Source organism: Symphalangus syndactylus, chromosome 3 (assembly GCF_028878055.3).
Source record: "Symphalangus syndactylus isolate Jambi chromosome 3, NHGRI_mSymSyn1-v2.1_pri, whole genome shotgun sequence".
NCBI lineage: Eukaryota > Metazoa > Chordata > Mammalia > Primates > Hylobatidae > Symphalangus > Symphalangus syndactylus.
Window position 1 is genome coordinate 14,367,041 of NC_072425.2, and position 22,057 is coordinate 14,389,097.

General features: G+C 52.0%; 1 protein-coding gene across 6 annotated transcripts in view; it reads right to left on the reverse strand.

Moving 5' to 3' along the window:
* The window catches only part of HMCN2 (hemicentin 2), a 172,615-nt gene that overhangs the window by 14,540 nt on the left and 136,018 nt on the right, over positions 1–22,057 (reverse strand). For 5 of the 6 annotated variants that reach the window (XM_055270698.2, XM_055270699.2, XM_055270694.2 and 2 more), the window contains 11 exons: positions 21,097–21,218; positions 19,799–19,963; positions 17,845–17,952; positions 17,412–17,546; positions 16,870–17,004; positions 15,699–15,889; positions 14,589–14,802; positions 13,055–13,189; positions 11,829–12,019; positions 10,112–10,193; positions 984–1,253 (listed from right to left, as the gene is read on the reverse strand). In XM_055270698.2, the coding sequence (XP_055126673.1) occupies positions 984–1,253; positions 10,112–10,193; positions 11,829–12,019; positions 13,055–13,189; positions 14,589–14,802; positions 15,699–15,889; positions 16,870–17,004; positions 17,412–17,546; positions 17,845–17,952; positions 19,799–19,963; positions 21,097–21,218 (1,748 nt within the window). Of the gene's footprint in view, positions 1–983; positions 1,254–6,186; positions 6,277–10,111; positions 10,194–11,828; positions 12,020–13,054; positions 13,190–14,588; positions 14,803–15,698; positions 15,890–16,869; positions 17,005–17,411; positions 17,547–17,844; positions 17,953–19,798; positions 19,964–21,096; positions 21,219–22,057 lie in introns of those variants that run through there. The other variant, XM_063635751.1, reaches the window with a different exon arrangement.

Sequence of the window (22,057 nt, forward strand, 5' to 3'; positions counted from 1 at the left end):
GGCTAACTCTGAGACTGCATCTCTGGCTGGGGGGGTCAGAGAACCACTGAACTTTCAGAGCTGCATAGGTTGGTACTCTGCCCCGGCCTGCGGGAGACAATGACAGCAAGGGCCAGAAAGGGTCCCACATTTGGTTGGCAGTGTGTTTCACGTGGATTTCCAGGGGGCCAAGTGTCAAGTCCCAATTCCAATTAGCTGAGAGGCGCTGCCTGGGAGGGCTCATTGGAGAAAGATTCTGCCAGCGCATGTGGTGACAGATTAGTGATGTCTGCCAGGGACAGGGAAGGAGATGCATCGCCACACATAGGGAATGTTCCCATGTGGTGATAGATTAGTGATGTCTGCCAGGTACAGGGAAGGGAACGTGTCCCCACACACATGGAGTGTTCCCTCCAGAGGCACAGGCCACAGAAATAATATCTTATGACTTGCCTTTATGCAGGGCTGAATCCATTTACTGTGGTTTCTCAGGATAGATATTTCCTTAATTTTAAAGTTGGTCTGACCCAGGGGAGAAGGGAGCTGATTGAGGAATCCGAGATGGCAGGGGTCCATCCCACCAGGAAGCCATCTCTTTTCCAACCACCTGCCACGGCCAGGCAATGTGTGATGCCTGGGACATGCACTGATGCACAGACTTTTCACAGCAGCCCCCGAGGTCACCGGGGATGCCCTTATCTTCCTCTGCCTGCTTCCAGGGGCTGTGCAGTGTCCAGACAGAGGACATGCATTTGTGCCAGTTAAGCGGGAACAGCCAGTGTTCCCTGTCCAAGATGAGCAGCAAACACTTAGCACCTCCAAGACTCAGTTTCCCCAACTGTAAACGGGCAGGGTAGGGGTTCATTCTGGGCTTGTGACGAAGCAAAGGGAAGAGGTGGGGAGGTGGCAAGGCAGGGGACAGGTCCCCCATAAGCACCACACAATCCCCATCGTCAAGAGATCCTGCCTCTGTCCACCAAGGTCCAGACAGGGATGCCCCATACCTCTCACGACCAGGAACGCCCGGGCTGTGGCAGAGCCCAGGAGGTTGTGAGCGACGCAGTCGTAGGCACCTGCATCCCCAGTCTCCACATTCTCCAGCCACAGGCTCCCATCGGGCAGGGTCCGGAGCCGCCGGCTGGCCTGCAAGGGTTGACCCGCCCGTAGCCATTCAATGGTGGGTGTGGGCTCTCCAGTGGCCTGGCACCGCAGGGCCACATCATCCCCGGATCTCACTGTCATGTCCTGGGGCTCCACCTGGAACACTGGAGCACCTGTGGGAGACCCGGGTGGCTTTTAGGAATATTTACTTATTTTTGCATATTCAAGTAGATATGTTCATTTAGACACACTGGGAAATCCAGAGAGGCAGAAAGAAGAAAATACAAACTGCATAGAATCCTTCCACCCAGACATTGTTCCTGAATGTTTCCCTCTAGACACTGTTTCTTTATGAAAATATGATCATATGGCTATATCTGCTTTTATTTTTTTTTTTTGAGATGGAGTCTCGCTCTTTCCCCCAGGCTGGAGTGCAATGGTGCGATCTTGGCTCCCTGCAATCTCTGCCTCCTGGGTTCAAGCGATCCTCCCATCTCAGCCTCCCGAAACCGCCTGCCACCACACCTGGCTGATTTTTGTATTTTTAGTAGAGACGGGGTTTCGTCATGTTGGCCAGGTTGGTCTCGAACTCCTGACCTCAGGTGATCCACCCGCCTCAGCCTCCCAAAGTGCTGGGGTTACAGGCATGAGCCACCACGCCCGGCCATCTGCTTTTATTTTTCCTCTGCAATAGATCATAACTACCTTTCCATGCAGTTACATATCTGTTGTTAGTGGCTAGGTAGTCTTCTATTGCCTGGCTCTATTGGGATTGGCTAAACCAAGCCTCTCCTATAGGGCAGTTAGACTGCTTCCAATGAAGTGGGGGACCATCTGTCAGAACTGTCTCTAGTTGATGCCAATGAAATGGGCAAACTCGTGCTCTGTCACCTACTGTGGGTGGCTCTCACCAAGTCACTCCCTGACCATCAGTGTTCCCATCTGAAATATGGGGATGATGCTTCCTATCCACTTACTATTATAGACCCTCCTAGAAGGCTAACATGGAAAGGATGGGAAAGGCCCAGTGCTGGTGAGGCTGCGAAACAAGCAGAACTCGCACACACTGCGATGGAAATGCAACGTGGTTCAGCCAAGGTGGGGCACTGTGTGCCTGTGTGTTCACTTCCTGCAGATGCTGCAGGAGGCCCACATCAGCCTCACTGGGCCAAAGTTAAGGTGCCCTGCTTCCTCCAGAGGTTCTGGGGGACAGCCCAGTCCTCGCCTCTTCCAGCTTCCGTCCCGTCAGCATTCCTTAGCCTGAGGCTGCAACAATCCATCCTCTGCCTCCATCTCCACTTTACCTTCTCTTCTCTCTTTCTCTCTCCCCTGCCACACCACCCCAGCTCTCTGTCTTTTTTTTTTTTTTTTTTTGAGACAGAGTCTCACTGTGTCACCTAGGCTGGAGCGCAGTGGTACGATCTCAGCTCACTGCAACCTCTGCCTCCCGGCTTCAAGCGATTCTCCTGCCTCAGCCTCCTGAATAGCTGGGATTACAGGTGTGCGCCACCACACCTGGCTAATTTTTGTATTTTTGGTAGAGACGGGGTTTTGCCATATTGATCATGCTGGTCTTGAACTCCCGACCTCAGGTGATCCACCCTCCTCGGCCTCCCCAAGTGCTAGGATTATAGTTGTGAGCCACCATGTCCAGCCCTGGCTCTCTTTTATAATAATACTTGCAGCTGGGTGTGGTGGCTCATGCCTGTAACCCCAGCACTTTGGGAGGCTGAGGTGGGTGGATTGCTTGAACCTAGGAATTTGAGAAGAGCCTGGCCAACATGGTGAAACCCTATTTCTACTACAAAATACAAAAATTAGCCAGGTGTGGTGGTCTGTGCCTGTAATCCCAGCTACTTGAGAGGCTGACGCAGGAGAATTGCTTGAACCTGGGAGGCAGAAGTTACAGTAGCCAAGATTGTGCCACTGCACTCCAGCCTGGGCAACAGAGCTAGATTCCATCTCAAAAAATAAATAAATAAACACTAGTGATAGCATTTAGGGGCCACCGAGATAATCTGCTCACTTTAAGATCCTTAACTTAATTACATTTGCAAAGATTCCTTTTCCAAGTAAGGAAACATTCACAGGCCCTGGGGGGCCATTCATCATATACTACCACAGCCAGTGTGTCCTAAAGCGGAACACATGTGTACTACGAGACCCAGCGCTTCTGCTCCTGGACGAATACTCCAGCACAGGTGCGTGTGCATGTTCACTGGAGGGCATGCGTAAAAAGGTCACAGCAGCCCTGTTCTTAACTGCCCGTCACTGGAAACTAACCTACAGTGGAATACGTGAATAAACTGTGGTACATCCATGTAGCAGAAAAACATAGAGCAATGAGAACCAATAAACTAATTCCACGTGAACAATATGGACGAATGCCACAAATAATGATGTGCAAAAGGAGAGTCAAGGTAGGGGCACGTGTGGCGTGGTTCCACTTAAATGAAGGTCGAGGCTGGGCGTGGTGACTCACGCCTGTAAGCCCAACACTTAGGGAGGCCAAGGCAGGTGGATCACCTTAAGTCAGGAGTTTGAGACCAGCTGGGCCAACGTGGTGAAACCCTGTTTCTACTAAAAATACAAAAATTAGCCGAGTGTGGTGGCAGGTGCCTGTAATCCCAGCTACTCGAGAGGCTGAGGCAGAAGAATTACTTGAATCCAGGAGGCGGAGTTTGCAGTGAGCCAAGATCGCGCCACTGCACTCCAGCCTGGGTGACAGAGTGAGACTCCATCTCAATCAATCAATCAATGTCAAAACAAGCAAGAGTCAGTCATCAGCTGTGGCTGAGGGAAGAGGTCAGCTAACTGCCACCACAAACAAGCATAAAACTGGACACACTTGCCCAAAATAATGATTTCAGGGCTCCCAAAATCAACCAAAGGCACACAACAAATTGAGAAGCATTTACATTTTTTAAATGGCCCTTTTATTTTTTGAGACAGAAGCTCGCTCTGCTGCCCAGGCTGGAATGCGATCTCAGCTCACTGCAGCCTTGACCTCCTGGCTAAAGCCATCCTCCCGCCTTAGCCTCCTGAGTAGCTGGGACTACAGGTGCGTGCCTGTAGCCAGCCATGCCTGGCTAATTTATTTATTTTTTGTAGAGACGGGATTTCACTATGTTGCCAAGGCTGGTCTCAAACTCCTGGACTCAAGTGATCCTTCCACCTTGGCCTCCCAAAGTGCTGGGATTACAGCTGTGAGCTATCGTGCCAGGTCTTGAGAGCATTTATCCATAAAAACCTCTATGGCTGGGTGCAGTGGCTCATGCCTATAATCCCAGCACTTTGGGAGGCTGAGGTGGGCAGATGGCCTGTGGTCAGGAGTTTGAGACCAGCCAGGCCAACATGGTGAAACCCTGTCTCAACTAAAATTACAAAAATTAGCTGGACGCGGTGGTGGGTGCCTGTAATCCCAGCTACTCGGGAGGCTAAGGCAAGAGAATCTCTTGAACCTGGGAGATGGAGGTTTCAGTGAGCCGAGATCGTGCCACTGCACTCCAGCCTGGGTGACAGAGTGAGACTCTGTCTCCAAAAAAAAAAAAAAAACCCTCTAGAACTTTGGATAAGAACAGTGGAAGCCTTTGGCCCTCCTGCCTAGGGCTGTGCCCATCCCTACCCCACTGTGACCATCACAGTGGTTTTATTAGGAATGGCTGTGAAAAACAGCAGCTTTTGCCACCCCTGGGGGCTGCCTTGATGTGCAGTAGAGGATTAAAATATGCCCTGAGAAATATCATCAGGAAAAGGGGCAAAACTGGTAGGAATCAAAAGGGAAATGGCTGCTGTGCTGGCCTGTGGCATGGCCCTGGCTGAGAAGAGCAGAGGCCCAACCAGCAACTTAACGGGGAGAACCTGGAAATAAATGAAGGAGCCACGGACAGGCTGGATTGGCTCCCCACAATCCCTGGCCAATGTGGGAAATATGCACCTGTGCAGGGGAGACCTGAGGGGTACAAAGGACGGTCAAACCGAGGCCGACTTGAAAACTGCCTGAACTTCAAATTACTCCACAGCCACGTTTTGCTGAGATTTTCTGTTTTTTTCACTTGTTTCAAGCATGTTGACAACTGCTGACAGAAGCATCCTTGTCAGCTAGCCTGGGCAACATAGCAAGACCCCATCTCTACAAAAAATAAATAAAGTAGCCGGGCATGGTGGTGTGCACCTGCAGTCCCAGCTACTTGGGAGGCTGAGAAGTGGGAGGATTGCTTGAGCCCGGGAGGTCGAGGCTGCAGTGAGCTGTGATTGTGCCACTGCACTCTAGTCTGGGTGACAGAGCAAGACCCTGTCAAAAAATAAAAAGGAAATCCTTATCAGATGACTCAAACATCTGTGCTATCTCAGTTGGTGTTTGTTGAGTGTCCGTTCTCGTTCAAGTTGAGATTTTTCCTTGTTCCTGGTATGATAAGTGAGTTTCAGTATGATAAGATTTGGGCTCTTATTTAAATCTTCCATCTTAGCAGACCTGGAACACTGCCAGGGGAAGGAGGTGCCACTCACTCCTGCCAGATGAGAGTGGAAGTCCGGGTTCCCTACGTGGCCTCCATGGACACCTGGGAACAGGGAGGGTGCCTCATTATTGCTGGGGATCGGTGGGAGTTGGTGCTTCAGGTGGGGCTCTGCTGGCACCGTCCTGGCTGGGAGGGAGAGGGGCACTGCTTATTGCTCCCCACTCGGCCTGTGTAGGCGAGGGGCTTCCCACTCAGTGGGTGACAGTGGTGACAGTTCAGTCTTGGTCAGGCACAGTGGTTCATGCCTGTAATCCCACCACTTTGGGAGGCTGAGGCAGGTGGATCATTTGAGCCCAGGAGTTTGAGACTGGCTTAGGCAACATAAGGAGACACCATCTCTACAAAAAATAAATACATAAAAATAAAAATTAGTTGAGTGTGGTGGCATGTGCCTGCAGTCCCAGCTACTTGGGAGGCTGAGGTGGGATAATCACCTGAGCCCAGGCTGCAGTGAGCCATGAGCATGTCACTGCACTCCAGCCTGGGCAACAGAGTCAGACCTTGTCTAAAAAAAATAAAAAGTCCTCATCAGATTACCTGATACCTGTACTATCTCAGTTGGCATCTGTTGTCTGCTTTCGTTGGGATTTTCCTTGCTCCTGATGTGTAAGTGAGTTTCAGTATTGTAAGACTCGGAGTTTTATTTCAATCTTCCGTTTTTGGTAGAGCTGGAGCACTGCCAAGAAAAAGTGGTGCCACTCATTTCCACCAGGTAGGAGTGGAAGCCCAGGTTCCCTATGAGGCTTCCATGGTCACCCCGGAACAGGGAGGGGTACCTCATTACTGCTGGGCATGGGTGGAGGCATGCCCACACTGGGCCTCTGCTGGCACTACCCTGTCTGCCCACCTGGCCAGACGGGGGAGGAGCTTCCCACTCAGTAGATGACAGTGGTGACAATTCTGTCTCTTCATTAGGTGTCACCTGACAGCATCCCGCTCCAGCGTAGGGAGAGCAGTGCCTCAGTACAGGGGTGAAGGTGGAAGTTCGGGGCTCCCAGTTGGTGTGATGATGGGGCTGGGGTGTTTTTCAGGGTGTTTGCCTCCCAAGTAGCTGGGACTACAGGTGTGCGCCACCACGCCCAGCTTTTTTTTTTTTTTTTTTTTTTGTATTTTTGGTAGAGATAGGGTTTCACCATATTGCCCAGGATGATATCAAATTCCTGGGCTCAAGCGATCTGGCTACCTCAGCCTCCCAAAGTGCTGGGATTACAGACACGAGCCACCACACCCGGTTGGGGGTTGTTACTTACAAGTTTTCTTTCTTACTATGCTGTCCCTTTCCTAGTCCTTTGCAAGAGAGGACAGGCTCTTGTTGAGGTGCACGTGCCCCTGTGTGTGTGTGTGTGTGTGTCTGAGCCCACTGGTGGTTCCAGGTTGTTGGCTTCTCAAGTACGCAGCCCAGGATATAAGGGACAAAAAGAAACACCAGGGCATTCACCACCATATTGCTCCTCAGGTCCCAAAATTGGTAGTCTATCCTCCTCCTTTTCTCTACTTTTCAGAGGCTCTTTATGTTTGCTTCTATATAAAGCCCAAGGTGTTTAGCTGTCCTTAGCAAGAGAAACAGGGAGAAGTGCATCTATACCATCTTGTCTGGAACCACAAACCTATTCCATCCATGACAAAAACTCTCAACATACTAGGTACAAAAGGGGAACTTCCTCAGCCTGAGAAAGGGAGTCCACAAAAACTCACAGCTAACATCACACCCCATGGTGAGAGACTGACTGCTTTCCACCTAAACCAGGGAACCAGGCAAGGATGGCTGCTCTCGCTGCTTCAACTATGTACCAGAGGGTCCAACCAAGGCAATAAGGCAAAGCAAAAAACTTCAAGGTACGCAGATTTGAAAGAAAGAAGTCAAACCGTCCCTATTCATAGATGATATGATATCAATTCAACTGTATCTCTACATATTGGCAATTACAAATCCAAAAATCAAAGAAAACAGTTCCACCCAAAATAGCATCAACAATAATAAAAAGACTTAAAATCAATTTAACAAAAATACAAGACCAGTACACTCAAAACTATAAAACATCACTGAAAGAAATTCAAGATCAACATAAATGGTACTGGAACAATTGGCTATCTGTATGCAAAAAAGGAAGTTAGACCCTTACCCCATGCAAAAATTAACTCAAAATGGATCACAGACCTAAATGTGAGAACTGAAACTACAAAAACTATATAAGAAAATGTACGGCCCAGTGGCTCATGCCTGTAATCCGCACTTTAGGAGGCCGAGGCAGGCGGATCGCTTGAAGCCAGGAGTTCGAGACCAGCCTGGGCAACACGATGAAACCTCGCCTCTACTAAAATTCCAAAAATTAGTCAGGTGTGGTGGTGCGTGCCTGTAATCCCAGCTACTTGGGAGGTTGAGGCACAAGGATTGCTTGAACCTTGGAGGTGGAAGTTGCAGTGAGCTGAGATCTTGCCACTGCACTCCAGCCTTGGCACCAGAGTAAGATGCTGTCTCCAAAACATTAAAACAAAAAAAAAGAAAGAGAGAAAGAAAGAAAGGAAGGGAGGGAGGGAGGAAGGAAGGAAGGAAGGAAGGAAGGAAGGAAGGAAGGAAGGAAGGAAGGAAGGAAGGAAGGAAAAGAAAAGAAAAGAGAAAAGAAAGGAGAAAAAGATGACCTTAGATTAGGCAAAGATTTTTAAAAGGTGTAACACCAAATACATGAATCAAAAAATACAAAATGGATAATTTTGGACTTCACCAAATTTTAACACTTTTGCTCTTCAAAGTCACCATTAAGAAAATACAAAGACAAGCCACAGACTGGGAGAAATATTTGCAAATCATGTATCTGATAAAGGGCTATATCCATGCTATGTAAAGAACTCCAGAAACTCATTAGTAAAATAAACGACTCCATTTAAGAATGAGCACAAGCACTGGGTACAGTGGCTCACTCCTGTAATCCCAGCACTTTGGGAGGCCAAGGCAGGTGGATCACCTGAGGTCAGAAGTTCAAGACCAGCCTGGCCAACATGGTGAAACCCTGTTTCTACTAAAAATACAAAAATTAGCCAGGTGTGGTGGTGTGTGTCTGTAATCCCAGCTACTCAGGAGGCTGAGGCAGGAGAAACGCTTGAACCCGGGAGGCGGAGGTTGCAGTGAGCCGAGATGGCGCCATTGTACTCCAGCCTGAGCAACAGAGCCAGACCCTGTCTCAAAAAATATTAGTAACAATAATTGTGGTAAAAAAAATACATTATATAAAATTTATCATTGAACCATTTGTAAGTGTACAGTTCAGTAGTATTGAGTATTTGACATTGTTGTACAATCTCCAGAACTTTTTTCTCTTGCTAAACTGAAACTCCAGACTCATTAAACACTAACTCCCCCTTCTCCCCTCCCCGCAGCCCCTGGCAAGCTCCATACTACTTTGGGTCTCTATGCTTTTGGCACTCTAGGCCCCTCATATAAACAGAATCATACAGTGTTTGTTTTTTTGTGACCGGCTTTTTCCACTTCACATAATGACCTCCAGGTTCATCTATGTTGTAGCCTGTGTCAGAATTTCATTCCTTTTGTTCTTTTTTTTTTTTTTTTGAGATTGAGTCTTGCCTGTCACCCAGGCTGGAGTGCAATGGCACGATCTTGGCTCACTGCAACCTCTGCCTCCTGGGTTCAAGTGATTTTCCTGCCTTAACTTCCTGAATAACTGGGATTACAGGCGCACCACCACACCCAGCTAATTTTTGTATTTTTAGTAGAGACAGGGTTTCACTATGTTGGTCAGGCTGTTCTTGAACTCCAGACTCCAGGTGATCCGCCCACCTCGGCCTCCCAAAGTGCTGGGATTACAGATGTGAGTCATCGAGCCCAGCCCTAGAATTTCCTTCCTTTTTAAGGTTAAATAATATTCCATTGTACGAATGAGTGAATTTTATGGTATGCAAATTACAACTCAATAAAGTTTTGTTTTTTTTTTTAAAGAGGCAGAATCCAGGACAGTGATTATTGGGGCAGGGGGCGGTGAACAGAGGTGGGCATGCTGGAGGCGGGGAGCCGGCGCAGTCCTATTTCTTTGATCTGGCTACTGGTTAACTGGGTGGGTTCGCATTGTAAAAATTCACTGAGCTCTGCACTTAGGATCCTGGCTCTTCTCCACAGGTGTTCATCTTCAATAAAACATTTTCTACAGAATCCCTATTGAGACAACTTCACAGTGTTATTCTAAGGCTCAACAGCGCCTGGTAAACTATGAGCTGCTTGGCACATGCGAGAGCTGACGCGGTGATCTTGACGGCTGGTCTGAGTTTTAAATGCCCAGCTCCCCCTAGACCCAGGTTGCCAGGTTTTCTTTAGCTCAATCCTGAGTCTCACTCATCCCACATTTGGGAAACACTTGGTAGGATTCAATATGTGTTCCAAGTAAGTATTAATGAAAGAATTCCAAGTCCTGGCCCTGCCTGTCTGACCTGTAGGCTGCACACGCCACCGCTGTCCCCGAGCACACTTCCCACATCCCCACTCTGCTAAGGCCAAGACTCACTCTGCAGGATGAGGATCACCACTTTCTTCGCCACACCCATCTCGTTCTCTGCCAGGCACTGGTACTGTCCCGCATCGTCCCTCTGCAAGTGGGCACAGGAGAGGGGGCATGGTGCTCAGAGAAGAAGATGAGCAGCTCAGACAGTTGGGTAGGGGACTGAGGCCAGCCAGCCAGCAAGGGGCTTAGGCTGTGAACCAGCCAGGGACACCTGATCCCCCGCAGAGCATCAGAAGGGCCTCTGTGCCACTTGTCAGCAGACATGCAAAGAGAATCCAGCCCCTTTTCACACCCGAAAATGGGGGGTTGTGACTAAGGTCCTTGTTGCCTTAGGTGGAACGACTTGCTGGAAAAGCACGGTGTAGATCCACCCCTTCCAAACTGTGTATGTTAAAATCTTACTGCCCCATGGCACATTATTTGAGACTCCTTGGAAAAAAGGGTTCCATGGTCAAGTAAGTTTTCGAGACATTGAGCTGACAACATGTTATGGTACTTTGGAAATCAATAACTATAGGAAAACAAGAACATTAGACACCTCTGTTGTATGAACAAGATGGCAGTCTGAACTGTAGGACCTTTCAGGGCATTTATTGTGCCAGTGTGCAAAGTGAGTCTTCCAGAAGGGAGACGGTTTGCAGCGTTTCCCTAACAGGTGGCGCACGGATATGTGATGGAACTCAGGTGGCGCGCTGGCTCACATCACTTCTGAGTAGCAGCACCACCATGAGATGGGCCTGGGGCAGCCTGAGGCCACGTCCACTCCCAGAAGATGGTATCTGGGGGGCCACACCCAAGGGACTGGGGGGTATAGCATGGCACAAAGTTAAGAGTGTAGGTTTGGAGGTCAGACCAACATGGGACTGAACCCCAGCCTCACTGCTTACTGCCTTGAGCCCATTACTTAGGACATTTTCATGCCTCTGGAGCCTTAGTTTCCCCTTCTGTAAAATGGGAATGATAACTGCTAGGACCTTATAAGTATTAAATGGAATAATGCTTGCTAAGTGCAAGGCCCCGTGCTTGGCCCACAGTTAGTACTTGGGTAACAGGAGCCATTATTACCACCGCTTTTACTGCTACTCTTATTACTAGTCCTATTATTATTACTACCCAGAGAAAGGCTCCCAAATGGGTGAGATCAAGGCCCCTAAGATGAACTTGAGTCAGGACTGACGTGGGGATTTCTGCACAATCACCAGAGCTTGAGACACAAAATGGAAGTCGAGAGGGGCTGCCCCAGGGCCCAAGGCTTTGGAAACAGCATGGAGCCTGAGGCAGGAGACCTGGGGGTGGGGGCCCTGCCTCCCACACTTATTGGTTGTCGGTCTCTCTGAACTTCAGTGTCTTCGTCTGTAAATAGGGAGCACTATTACCTGCCTACCCTGTCCCCTGAGGTTGTTAATAACAACATTTTGGAGGCATTACCCACAGATCACTCTTAAGTAATGGGTATGAGACATCTCACTGATTTCTAATCACAATCCTATGAGGTAGAACTAATTCGCTCCATTGAATGGGTGGATGACCGAGGAACAGAAAAGCCCAGTGGCTGGAGGTCAATATTGGTGGTAGTGGGAGGATGTCTGGGGAATGGGCAGGGAGGTGCTTTGTAGACTGCAGAAGCAGACAGGGCAACATGAAGAACCCTCTTGAGCAATCAGAAAAAGCGTAGAGTTGTCCTCAGTGGCCCCACCCAAGGTACCAGGCCCCGCCTTGCCTCAGTCCTGCGGATGGTCAGCGAGCCATTCTGCAGCTGGTGCCGGAGGTGGCTGCCCCGCAGTGGAAGGCCATCTTTGATCCAGCGGATGTCTGGCACTGGGTCTCCATGCACCACACAGTCTAGCTGCATGCTGCCTCCTACAGGTTCCACCAGGTAGGAGAAAGCCTCCCCTTGTAGGACAGGAGCCTCTGCATGGGGTGACATCAAGCAAGTTGTCAGAAAAGAGGTTCCCTGTGGGCTCAACCTCCCATAAACCCCAAAGGTCTGCCCAACTCCTGCCTCCAGGGGCTCCAGAGGCTCCTGCTAGCACAGCATGGTTGTGTTTAGTCAGTGCATCAGGGACAGCAAACAGTGTCCATGTCATGGGTCAAGTCACAAAGACTGGCAAAGACTTTCCAAGAACTGTGCTGAGAAGCATTTGAAGCTGAACGAGAACAGTGCTGTGATTGATTAGTGATGCCTGAGATGGACACAGGCAGGAAGGTGGTGTTACGCGTGTCATATACTCTGTTTCACAGATGGATTACACTAGCAGCGGAGTACCTGCCAGGTACTTTGGAAATCAGTAACTATAAAAAAACAAGAACCCTAGACACCTCTGTTGTACAAAGCAACACTAAGAGATTCATGCTAATCTCAAAACACTCTTGAATGCTCTGGACTGGCTTATATCCTTCCTGGTTTCCTGAGGTTGGATCTACCAAAAGCTGCAGTTCTCTTTTGGTGCCTGGGGCATTCATTCCCTCCATCCAGCCCCACCCATCCTGAAGTTGTGCAAACTAAGACATGGCGTCACCGAGGGCTCCTGTGCTACTCCTGGTGGATGAGTAGGTCACAGGGGACAACTGGCTGGCTGGCAAGCTTCTGGCATTTTTCTGCCAGGAGGCCCTGGCCCCCATGCTCTCCTCCTACCCTGGCACCATCCAGCTGCAGGTAGTGCTGTAGGGCAATTGGTCAGATTCCAATTCTACCTGCAGCCGGGGTCGTTTTGGGAGTGTCAAAAATACTGATGCCTAGGCCTCACCCCAGAGAGGCTGGTTTACAGAGTTGGAGGTAGAACCTGGGCTTCAGAATTTAAAGTCCCCCAGGGGATTCTAACGTGCACCCAGGGTGGGGAGCCACTAGTTCAGAGGACAGGAGGCCGGGTTCTTAGGAAACCAATAGATTGGGTCCCAATAGACTGGAGGTCTTGAGAGAGAAGCCACCTGGGGAATGCGCCCTACCCTTCACGTGGACGAAGCTGACCGCCTGTGTGCGGCCCACTCTGTTCTCCGCCCAGCAGACATAGGTCCCGCTGTCTTCTCTGGAGACAGCGGCCCGCTGCAGCGTGCTGCCTCCATCCTGCTCAGACACCCCTTCTGTGGTGGAGAAAGAGAAGTCGGGTGCAGGGAACTCCTGCCCTAAACACCTCCCTGGTGCCTGGGTACCTGTAGGAACTTAATAAAAATGCAGAAACAGATGGGAGTCCCGGGTGAAGGCTGATCAAATCAGACCCATTCCTGGGAGGCACAGGCCACACTGGAGGCTGTGGTTAATGAACCTGCCTTCTACCATTTTCCAGTGCAAACTGTGTGTTTGATAAACGGTCAAGGGCAGGTCTTTGGGGGCCTCTCAGCACAGGGCACTTACTGAAATGCTGCCATGATTTCTAGAGAGAAGGATTCTTTTTTTTTCTTTGAGACGGTTTCACTCTTGTTGCCCAGGCTGGAGTGCAATGACGCAATCTCGGCTCATTGCAACCTCCACCTCCCGGGTTCAACCGATTCTCCTACCTTAGCCTCCCGAGTAACTGGGATTACAGGCATGTGCCACCACGCCCGGCTAATTGTGTATTTTTAGTAGAGATGGGGTTTCACCATGTTGGCCAGGCTGGTCTCGAACTCCTGACCTCAGATGATCCGCCTGCCTTGGCCTCCCAAAGTGCTGGGATTACAGGCGTGAGCCACCATACCCGGCTGAGAGAAGGATTCTAATAATGGACTTTTCCTTTGGGGTTGGCCATCGCCTCTAGGAGATGAATATGGACGAGCGTCACCATCAGTTGAGCATCTACTCCAGGCCAGGCCTGTGCCGAGCGGGGCCCCTCCATTGTCATTCTGTCCTCAGGACCCCTGGTTATGTCCATTTGACAGATGGAGAGTGGACCTCAGACAGGCCAAACTATTCTACTTGCCCAAGGTCCCTCCCCAGGAAGTGGTGGGGCCCAGCAAAGCCTTCACCGCAGGTGTGCACGGGTATTCCACACCTGGGGACTCAGAGTTAGGAATGTGTGATGTCACATCCTAATGTAGGAAAGTATCATTTTGCAGTGGAGGGGACTTAGCAATTTATCCATTCAGCAGACACTGAGTACCCAGCAGGTACTCCACAGGTCACGTGTCTCCCTAGACATCACCTGGGTTTCCAGTAGGAGGACAGAGCCCCCGCGGTCCCCCAGAAAAAGGGGTTTGCTGAGGGTCCCACAATGGGAGCAGTAGCTCTGGGCTAGAACACAGGCCTCCCACTCCTGGCCCTGAGGTCTCTGGGTTGAGTATTCTCAGGCGGCCTCTTGCCAGCTCTGATATATGGCTTGTCACATATGGCCACAGCTGGGTTTGCCCTGTCCCCCTACATAGGGCCACGTTGGAAGACCCAGAACCAACAGGGCTGGCTGACAACCTCTTCCTTTCCACTGGGTTGGGTCTCCCCACCTGCCCTCCCTTCTTGACCTCCCAGGGTCCTGGCTCTCTGTCCCACCCACGCCCAGCAGACCCAGACCTGTGACTGGCTGGTCGTTGACAGTCCAGCCAATGCGAGGGGTGGGGCTGCCCCGGGCTGCACAGCGAAGCCACAGCCTGTCCCCGAGGCGCAGGCTGCGGTCCCCAGGCAGGGTGGTGAACACAGGCAGTGCCAGGATGGTAAGGTGCACGCGGTGGCGGGCACGGCCCATGGCGTTCTCAGCAGTACAGGTATAGATGCCTGCGTCCTGGCCCTGTGAGCAAAGAAAGGGGTTGGCCGGAGAACTGCCCCCACATCGGCATAGGTCAGGATGCCCCTGACCCTTGAAGGTTCTCACGGAGCATCCAGCCCAGAGAGGGGAAGTGACTTGCCCAAGGTCACACAGCTAGCAAACGGGTCAGCATCACCACCACGCCCCTGCCCTGCCCTGCAGCGTTCACACGCTCTGCTGCTTCATAACCCCAGCCCTGACTGCATGGTCACAATAGCCACTGTTTACCAAACACCTACTGTGTGCTGCCCTATCCTCAGAACTTGACCTGCACTGCAGGCCTTGCTTTTGGTGCCCTGATAGAGGGCCCAGCAGGGGCTCCGAGAGGAGGAGTTTTGTGGTGCATTCAAGCAGGGCCGGTGCGCTCAGCACTTCACCCCCAGGCTCCCTGGGTGGCCGGGTCCAATGCCTCTGACCCCTCTAGGTGTGTCCACTGAACCCATCTGGAGAGGGTCTCATCACAAAATTGCAGAATCTGATGAGTGTTGAGGGGAAGGGGGTTGGGGGTCCCACCCATACCCCTGGCTCAACACTCCCCAAAACCCAGAGGACGGTTAATGGCAATGCATGGTTGACAACAACTGGGTAGACTTTTGGGACACAAAGTCATCGCCGTATCCCTGAGCCCCAGTCTGAGTTCCCTCCCTTCCCCAGGAGCTGGCTGCCGAGGTCCAGGTTCAAATTTGGGTTCTGCCTCTTGGCAATGGTAGACAACTAGGTACACTTTAAGCCTCAGTTCTAGCCATCTGTACCTGGCATGGTGACACTGATTTCCCCAGGCTCCCAGGGTTAAAGGCTGCACAGTGCTCGGCACAGAGCATGACCAACAGGGGTCTCAGCCATTATTCCCTGCTGTGCCCCGCAGGGCAGTGCCTCACCTCCAAGTTCTTCACCAGCAACTCCCCAGAAGGCTGGATGGTGAACTTCCCCTCGGTGCCCGGCACAGGCTGGCCATCTTTGTCCCAGGTGATGTTGGGATCAGGACTGCCCCTGGCCTTGCAAGGCAAGAAGGCGTGGGAGCCTTCGGTGGTGGACAGGTCTGGGAGGCCATTCTCAATCACTGGTGGGACTGCGGGCAGAGGGAGGCCCACTCGGAACCAGGGCTCGGGGAGGCGGCTGACACCATCCTGGGGCCCTTGGCCTTTGGCCCAGCCCTTCAGCCCTCCCTGGCCATCAGCTGCCCCCTCCAACTCCCTAGTCATAGGCCATTGCCCATGCTCAGGACGATTTGGGGACTCCCTGAGTTTGGTGTAGCTGTGACGGTGATTCCATTGCACCTGTGCACATGTGTACACACACACGCGTGCACACACACAGATGACTAAAAGCTGCAGGACAGAGGCCTTGGGCAGGGTCCACTTGGACCTTGTACTAGGCCACCTCCAGGAACAAAAGTAGGGCAGCCGTCACAGAGCATCCCTGCGGAGGAGCTATGCTGGGCAGGGTGAGGGTCACTGGCTTGGTGTCTGGCTGATCTGGTGACCAGTGATGCTCCAGGTCTGAGGGGAGAGGAGCACGCTGGACAAGGAGGCGTGGAGGAAGCCTGGAGCCAGGAGCCCCTCTGAGTTCACAGCCAGAGTCTGACTCCAGCCCTACACAGCTGCGGCCAGAGATGGCCACTGAGATACCACAAAGCAGGCCACTGGGGCCAAGACACGACCAGCCCATACTGAATATTCCCAGCAGACTTTGCAGATTTTTGGCCAGTGATGCCACCTGATCTTTGAAGCCAATGATTGATCAAACTAAGGGAAGGGCACATGTAATTGTGTGTGTGTGCTTGAGGAGGGCCAGAGAGGCCACAGCTACTGGAAACCGGAATGAATGAGGGATGCTAGACTTGTGTTCCATAGGGCCAGAGAGAAGGCAGAAGGGATGGGAGTTTATGCCTGAATCCCGAACTCAGGCGCACAGTGAGAGATGTTCTACCCTTAATTCCTTCTAGAACTATAAGCAGTATGCCCTGCCATGCAGGGAAGGGAGAAGCTTGCAGGAGCCTCAAAGCCCCTCAGTTGCCAGGGCCCACCTCGGCCCCGTCCTCACACCCACCTTGCACCACCAGCCGCGTCTTCCCCACGGCGCTGCCTGCACTGTTCTTAGCGATGCAGAGATAGTTTCCAGCATCCTCTGGGCTGGCATGGGCAATCCGCAGCTGTCCGCCTGGTAGGACCTGGGTACTCACCCCTGAATGAGGAAGAAGAAAATCGGGGCCTGGGAGCTGGGATTGGGGACCCCCGAGGTGGACAGATTGGGCTATTCTGTCTCACAGGCAGCAGATGACTTGCTGGGGTTACAGGATGACCAAGGGACAGAAGAAGCCAAGAAGCCTGACCCCAAGCCCAGCCCAGCTGCCCCCTCCCGACCTCCCAACTCAGCCACCGAGTGCTCGGATGGCATCTCAGGCCGTGGTGACAGGAGAAGGGTTGGGGCGGGGGAGGCCAGAGCAAGGGTGGGGGCGTATCTGGGAAGGCCAGGGGCTTTCCAGGACCTCTCAGCAGGTCTGCGGGCTCTCCCAGGGCAGGAAAAGGGACCCCCCCACCAGGCCCACACTCTTCTCTTCCCTTCCCAGGCTGGCTGCCAGGGGCCCTCACCCGTAGGGACGTTGAGCCCTTCCTTCTGCCAGGTGATGGTCGGCCGGGGGATGCCCGAGGCCTCGCAGGGCAGCAGCACCTCCTCCTCTGCCACTGCCCGAACCACGCTGGGCAGCAGCTTCACCACCGGGGAGGCTACAAAGGACAGTGGTGCAGAGGGCCCTGAGAATGTCCTTAACACAACTCCTCCAACCAAGGGGCCGCGGAGCATCAGAGAGAGAGGCCTCTAAGGAGAATGGGGGTTCTAGAAACATTGGCCACTAGCAACAAGGACGCCATGGCTGATTCTTTTCCTGCCAAAGAATCCCATGGGAGACAGCTCGGGGCCTCTGAGACCCAGGGCCTCACCTCCATCCTGAGCCCCACCTGCGTCTGGCTTTCCACCTGCTCCCCTGGCCCTAGGAACTCTGGGGTCTGGACCACGGACCCTTACCTTGCACAGTGAGGAAGACGTGCTTGTGGGCTATGCCGGCAGAGTTGCGGGCTGAGCAGGTGTAGCGGCCTGCGTGGATGGGGAGGGCCTGACCGATCTCCAGGGCGCCTGTGGGTGGGAATCAGGGTGAGGGGATCAGGACAGAGGTCCCCAGCGATGGAGGTGGCAGGGCTCCTGCACAACCACACTCTGTCGCTGGTCACTCAACCTGCCTCCTTTGCCCGTTTATAGACAGTCTGGGGGATGTGACTGTATGGGAACCTGGCATCTAGGTTTGCCTCTGTGCCCTGCCCAAAGCAGAGACATGGGCAAGTTCCTTCCACTCTCCGGACCTCAGTTTCCCCGTGTGTGCAATGAAGAATCAGACAAGATGGTCTTTAGACCCTTTTGGCTGTGAAGTTCCAGGATCTGCCACTCCCCTGCCTGTAATCCCCCGCTCACAGTTCCACACCCTGCTATTCTCACCTTGCTCTGCTAAAAACTCACCTCCTCTAGGAAGCCTCCCATGATTACTGCTTCCTGTCCTCCCTTTATCCTCCCGGCCTTAGCCTTGGTTACTCAGTGAACACCATTTTAACCTTCCCAGACTGCAGGCTGTACCTTGGCAGTCAAGTGATGAGGGTTCTAAATTGTGCTCCGTGGACCCCTGGGGGCCTGCTGGGTGGGGGAAGGAAGCAAGGCCGACAGCACTCTGGCCCACCCACAGCCCCTGTCCCAGCCCCAGATGGAACCAGAACTGTGGTTTGTTTCACTTGTTGGACTTTGCTGTTACCACTTATTACACTTACTGGAAAGAAGTTTTTGTTTTGTATTTTGTTTTGAGACAGAGTCTCACTCTGTTGCCCAGGCTGGAGTACAGTGGTGCAATCATAGCTCACTGCATCCTCGAACTCCTACACTCGAGCAATCCTCCCACCTCAGTCTCTTAAGCAGCTGGGACCACAGGCATGCACCACCGCACCCGGCTAATTTTTTTAAATGTGTTTGTAGAGATGGGGTCTTGCTGTGTTGCCCAGGCTGGTCTCAGACTCCAGGCTTCAAACAATCCTCCTGCCTCAGCCTCCCAAAGTGCTGGAATTACAGGCGTGAGTCCCTGCGCCTGGCCTGGAAGGAAGTTCTATTGCTTCAGAAGAGTTTGAAAATCACAGGTTTGGCCAGTGGTTGCTAGACTTTAGTATTTCGCTAACCAACTAACAAACAAATTTGGAGACTCTCCATAAAGCTTCCAACGTTTTATTTTGACAAGCAAAGACGTTTAAAAAGTCACCATGTTAGGCCGGGCATGGTGGCTTCATACCTGTAATTCCAGCACTTTGGGAGGCTGAGAAGGGCAGATCACCCGAGGTGAGGAGTTCAAGACCAGCCTGGCCAACATAGTGAAACCCCATCTCTACAAAAATACAAAAATCAGCTAGGCATGATGGCAGTTGCCTGTAATCTCAGCTACCTGGGAAGCTGAGCCAGGAGAATCCCCTGAACCTGGGAGGTGGAGGCTGCAGTGAGCGGAGATAGCCCCATGGCACTGCAGCCTGGGCAACAGAGCGAGACTCCATCTTAAAAAAAAATCACCGTGTACTATTATCTTAAAATCATCAAGAAAAGGAAGTTTCAACACCAAAAGATAACTTCAGAATAAAGGAGGATCTTTCTGATGGGATTAAGCCAGGTTTACAAAAACTCCCAGGGAGCTGTTATTTTTCTTATTTTGCCATGAAATAGCACTTGTATGCCAGAGGGCTTGGGGAACCACTGATGGGTCTCAACACTGCAGAGCATGGAGGAGAATATGGAGCTCAGAGAGGGCGAGAGGGTCCTCCCAGGTCACACAGCCAGGAGAGGCAGAGCCAGGCCAGATTGTTCCATCCTGTTCTGCCATGTGACCTTCTTTCACCCCCTCTGCCTGCTCTCCCAGTCTCCCCTCAGCTGCCTCTCTCTGTGGCTTACCCTTACTTACCCGATGGTGAGACACGATAGCCACTCCCCCGAGCTCCTAGCTGGGCGCCTGCCTTGCTCCAGGACACGGTCGGAGCTGGTATACCCGTGCTGTGACACGTGAGGACCACGGGTGCCATCATGGTCACGGCGAAGTCTGTCTGGTCATCGGCAATGGTGGGAGGCACTGAAACCCAAGACAAGGTTTGAGGCCCTGCCAGCGCGCACGGGGCACTCACGGCCATGGGGCCGGGGAGTAAAGCTAGTACACAAGGTGATGTTAGCGACAAAGGGCCAAGGAGGGAGGTGGGGCAACAGAGGGAGAAGTCACATTTGCTCACTCAGCAAATCCTTCTGGGCACGGGGCTATAGTTTTTATTCTTTAAAAAAAAAAAGTGTATTTTTCAGAGATGGGGTCTCAATATGTTGCCCAGGCTGGAATGCAGTGGCTAGTCACAAGTGTGATCCTATTGCTGATCAACATGAGAGTCTTGATCTGCTCTGTTTCTGACCTGGGTAGGTTCACCCTTCCTTAGGCAGCCTGGTGGTTCCCCGCTCCCGGGAGGTCACCATATCGATGCTGAACTTAGTGCGAACACCCAATCAGCATAGTGCACTATAGCCCAGGACTCCCTGGGCTCAAGCGATCCTCCTGTCTCAGCCTCCTGAGTAGCTGGGACCATAGGCACATGCCACTGCACCCAATGGGATACAGCTTTCTATAGAGAACCTGGCCTAGTAGCTTCACAGGGGGTTATCGTGGGTTTTCCACTTGGAGTAGGGGAGGCCAGAGGAGACCTCCAGGGGAAGTGGCATTTAACCTGTGATCTGAAGGGAAAGCAGGTGTTTGCTGAGTGAGGGGAAGAGTGTTCCCAGCAAAGGGAACAGCATGTGCAAAGCCCTTGAGGCAAGGAACAAAAAGCTGAGCAGCTTGATTAGACCCTGGAACGAGGCAGGTCTGGTGTGAGCTGAATCTGGCACAGGACCTGGTGTGCCCAGCTGAATTGTTGCATTCTATCCTGAGGGCAGCAGGCAGCTGTGGAGGGAGGGATTTTTAACGGGGGTGATGACAAGGTCAGATTTGAGTTTAGAACATTCTGGATTTGGGAGGGGCCTCTCCTGTGAGCTCCCGTGTGCCAGGAACTGTGCCAGAGCTGGGGTTATGTCAGTGTGGCCCAGCAGGATCTGAGAGGCCTTCCTGGAGGAGGTGTCCAGTGCAGCGCAGGAAAAAGCCACACAATTCCTTGCAGGCAGGGAGAGCACCCAAGAGCGGGAAGGCGCTGCCCCCAGGTGTCCCCCTCCACCTCTGCCCTGACTCACCGTGGACGGTCACCTGGTAGAGCCTGCGAGCCTCGCCTACCTCGTTGCTCACCACGCACTCAAACTGGGCTGAGTCCTGGGGGCTGGGGGCCATGAGGAGCAGGGCATTGGAGGGCAGGAGCCTGGGGTGGACAGACGGACGGCCAAGTGGCTGCTGGGCCGACAGAGACCAGCCATGGCTTTCTGGCTGTGGGGATCTCACGCCCATTTCCCCTTCCTGTATCTGACCTCCAGCCCTGACTCTAGAAATGTCTTCTAGAAGTTTCTACCCCGAAGGTCTAGCTAGTGGATTTGTCAGTGATTTTCGTTTTCATCCCTGTTTCTCTGTAACCCTGCACATTTGTTATAGTAACCATCTAGGATAACTTCTGTAAGAACAACCACTTTAAAGTGGCTCAGAGTCTTAGTTACTGATTTCATTTTCACTAAGTTTAGGCTTGTTACATTGGTTTTCCAATTTTTAAAAGTTGACATTTATTATTTATTTATTTATTTGAGACAGTCTCGTTCTGTTGCCCAGGCTGGAGTGCAGTGGCACAATCACAGCTCACTGCAGCCTCAACCTCCCAGGCTCAGGGGATCCTCCCATCTCAGCCTCCCAGGTAGCTGGGACCACAGACACCCACCACCATACTCTGCTAATTTTAAATTTTTTGTAAAGATGAGGTCTCACTATGTTGCCCAGTCTGGTCTTGAACTCCTGGCCTCAAGCAATCCTCCCACCTCAGCCTCCCAAAGTGCTGGGATTACAGGTGTGAGCTACCACGCCCAGTTCATGTTTTGTTTTTAGAAAAAGAGTGACTCTGGTAGATATAAATAAAGCCCAGATGTCTCTGCTTAGCTGTATGTCCCCAGTGCCCTCACCCCTATCTCAGTGTGAAGACTCTCTGATCCCCAAAGTTGAGACACAAGTTCTAGTCCTGACTCCGGTGAGACGTGAGCACATCCCGCCCCGTCCCTG